The sequence below is a fragment of the Alligator sinensis genome, unplaced genomic scaffold (assembly GCF_000455745.1).
Source record: "Alligator sinensis unplaced genomic scaffold, ASM45574v1 scaffold263_1, whole genome shotgun sequence".
NCBI lineage: Eukaryota > Metazoa > Chordata > Crocodylia > Alligatoridae > Alligator > Alligator sinensis.
The window spans coordinates 242513-244408 of NW_005842627.1; the positions used below are offsets into that span (position 1 = coordinate 242513).

Consider the following 1896-nt stretch of genomic DNA (forward strand, 5'->3'; position numbering starts at 1 on the left):
ACTCTTTCCTGGGATGGAAGCCAACTTTTTCCTGGGATGAAAGGCAATTAACTCAAATTAACTTGTCCAAGAAAAAGTGTTATCCCAGGTGCTTCACAGATACTTGGATTGAATTAAACACTGTGTTCATTTTCACAGAAAATGAACAATCGCTAGTTAACCAACGTTCTGTTTAGCATATCCAAGTAGTCTTTCCTGGAGGCTTTCATCATCTTTGAATTCTGTGAATTTGTAGTTAAACAACTCTTAAAGCCCATTAATGACGTGAAACAAGTGAAGTCTAAAAGCAGTACTGCCACTGGTTACACTTTTTTTGCGGGGGGGGGTGGGAAGAATTAGTGGCTGTGCTGAGAGTAAGGGAAAGCCATTGCTTTGTTCAAGAATCTGTTAGTCCAGAACTTCGTTTGTTCTCAAGAACACAAATTGTACAGTATCTCATACAATGATGATGTAAATGGTACCTTGACCCAGAAGGTAGAAAATGACTGAATGCTAAACAGCTGCCCACAATGTCTGTATGTAGCATTGTATGATGGCTCTGATACAAGATGTTAATGCATGAGAAAAACAAAACTCGAAACCATTGATGTTTTGGGAAAAATCTGTAAGTAGTATCAGCTTATTTTTATTTAAGACATTTTTTATGGTAGAGGAGAGAGAATGCTTTTTAGTCTTATTTTAAAAGTTACTAGCAGGAGTTAAGGCAACCAGGAGTTAAGAAAGCAGTAAACATACCAGTTACCTTCTGCTCAGGTACAATAGATATCCATATGTTTAGTCGAACTGTATACAGATCTTAAGAAAATTACTTTGAATAATAAATACTCTTGCACTCATACAATCCATTTGAAAATCTAAAGGAAGGACAAAAATAATAATAGTTTTTTTTTCCAAAAGCCAAAAAGAAAATGATTAAAGTTTCTTGTTAATTTTATATCACTGCACTAGTCCAAGCATGCCAAATTCTAACAGTTAATCACTTCAGTTTAAAATGGTGGTATGAGTATGGCAGTTGCCTATTATCCTCCTGGAAGCCTTTGGTCAGATTTAATAAGCAAATTGTTTTTAATTTTCACTGCAGGGTTCCTGACTTTGTGAGAGAGAAGCGTTTTGGCAACTGGTTGAAAGAAGCCCGTGACTGGGCTATATCCAGAAACCGATACTGGGGAACACCTATTCCTTTGTGGGTCAGCGATGATTTTGAAGAGGTATGTAAGGCCTGTTATGTTTGTCCAAGGGAGTTCAGAAATAAATGGCTCCAACCACAAGTGTGGGAAAGAGCGCTGCCAGAATGTATTATACAAGCAGTCCTGGGACTTATGATGCAATTGGTTCCTGAAAACCATGTTTTAAGTTGAAACGTTGCAAGTCGGGACCAATTTTTCCATAGGAACAGTGTTACAAATGGGGAATTGGTTCCTTTATGACGGTTGATACTGTGTGCAGCTGGTAAGTGGTGGAAGGGGGGAGGGAAGGGAAGGGAAGGGGCGTGGTGGAGGGCAGATCAATGCCCCCTGTGGTGAGGGGGTGCAGATCAACGCTCCCTGTGGGGAGGGGTGGGTGGCGGCTCCTGCTGCTGTGCACTGCTTGTCTGGCAGCTCGACCTAGTGGTTCCCACCACTGCTCCCGCCATTGGTCCAGGAGGGCTTGAGAGGGGGTGTGTGCCCCCAGATCTGCATGGGGTGGGGCGGGCAAGGCCAGGGCTGCACGGAGCTGCACTGCAGCCCCCCATAGCCCCCGCTCTGCTGCCTGCCCTGTCCAGATCTGGGAGCATACACCCCCTACCCCCCATACCCTCCCACTGCTCGCTCAGCTGGGACGGGCACAGGGTGGAGCCTCTGAGCTGCCTCTGGACAAGTGGCGCGCAGTGGCGGGGGGAGCGGCCCCCCCCCCCCC

The 1896-nt window shown here is 44.9% G+C and overlaps 1 protein-coding gene across 2 annotated transcripts in view; it reads left to right on the forward strand.

Annotated features, from left to right (window-relative positions):
- The window catches only part of IARS (isoleucyl-tRNA synthetase), a 274838-nt gene that overhangs the window by 117768 nt on the left and 155174 nt on the right, over positions 1 to 1896 (forward strand). For both annotated transcript variants that reach the window (XM_014524559.2, XM_025215174.1), the window contains exon 15: positions 1082 to 1208. In XM_014524559.2, the coding sequence (XP_014380045.1) occupies positions 1082 to 1208 (127 nt within the window). The remainder of the gene's footprint in view (positions 1 to 1081; positions 1209 to 1896) is intronic.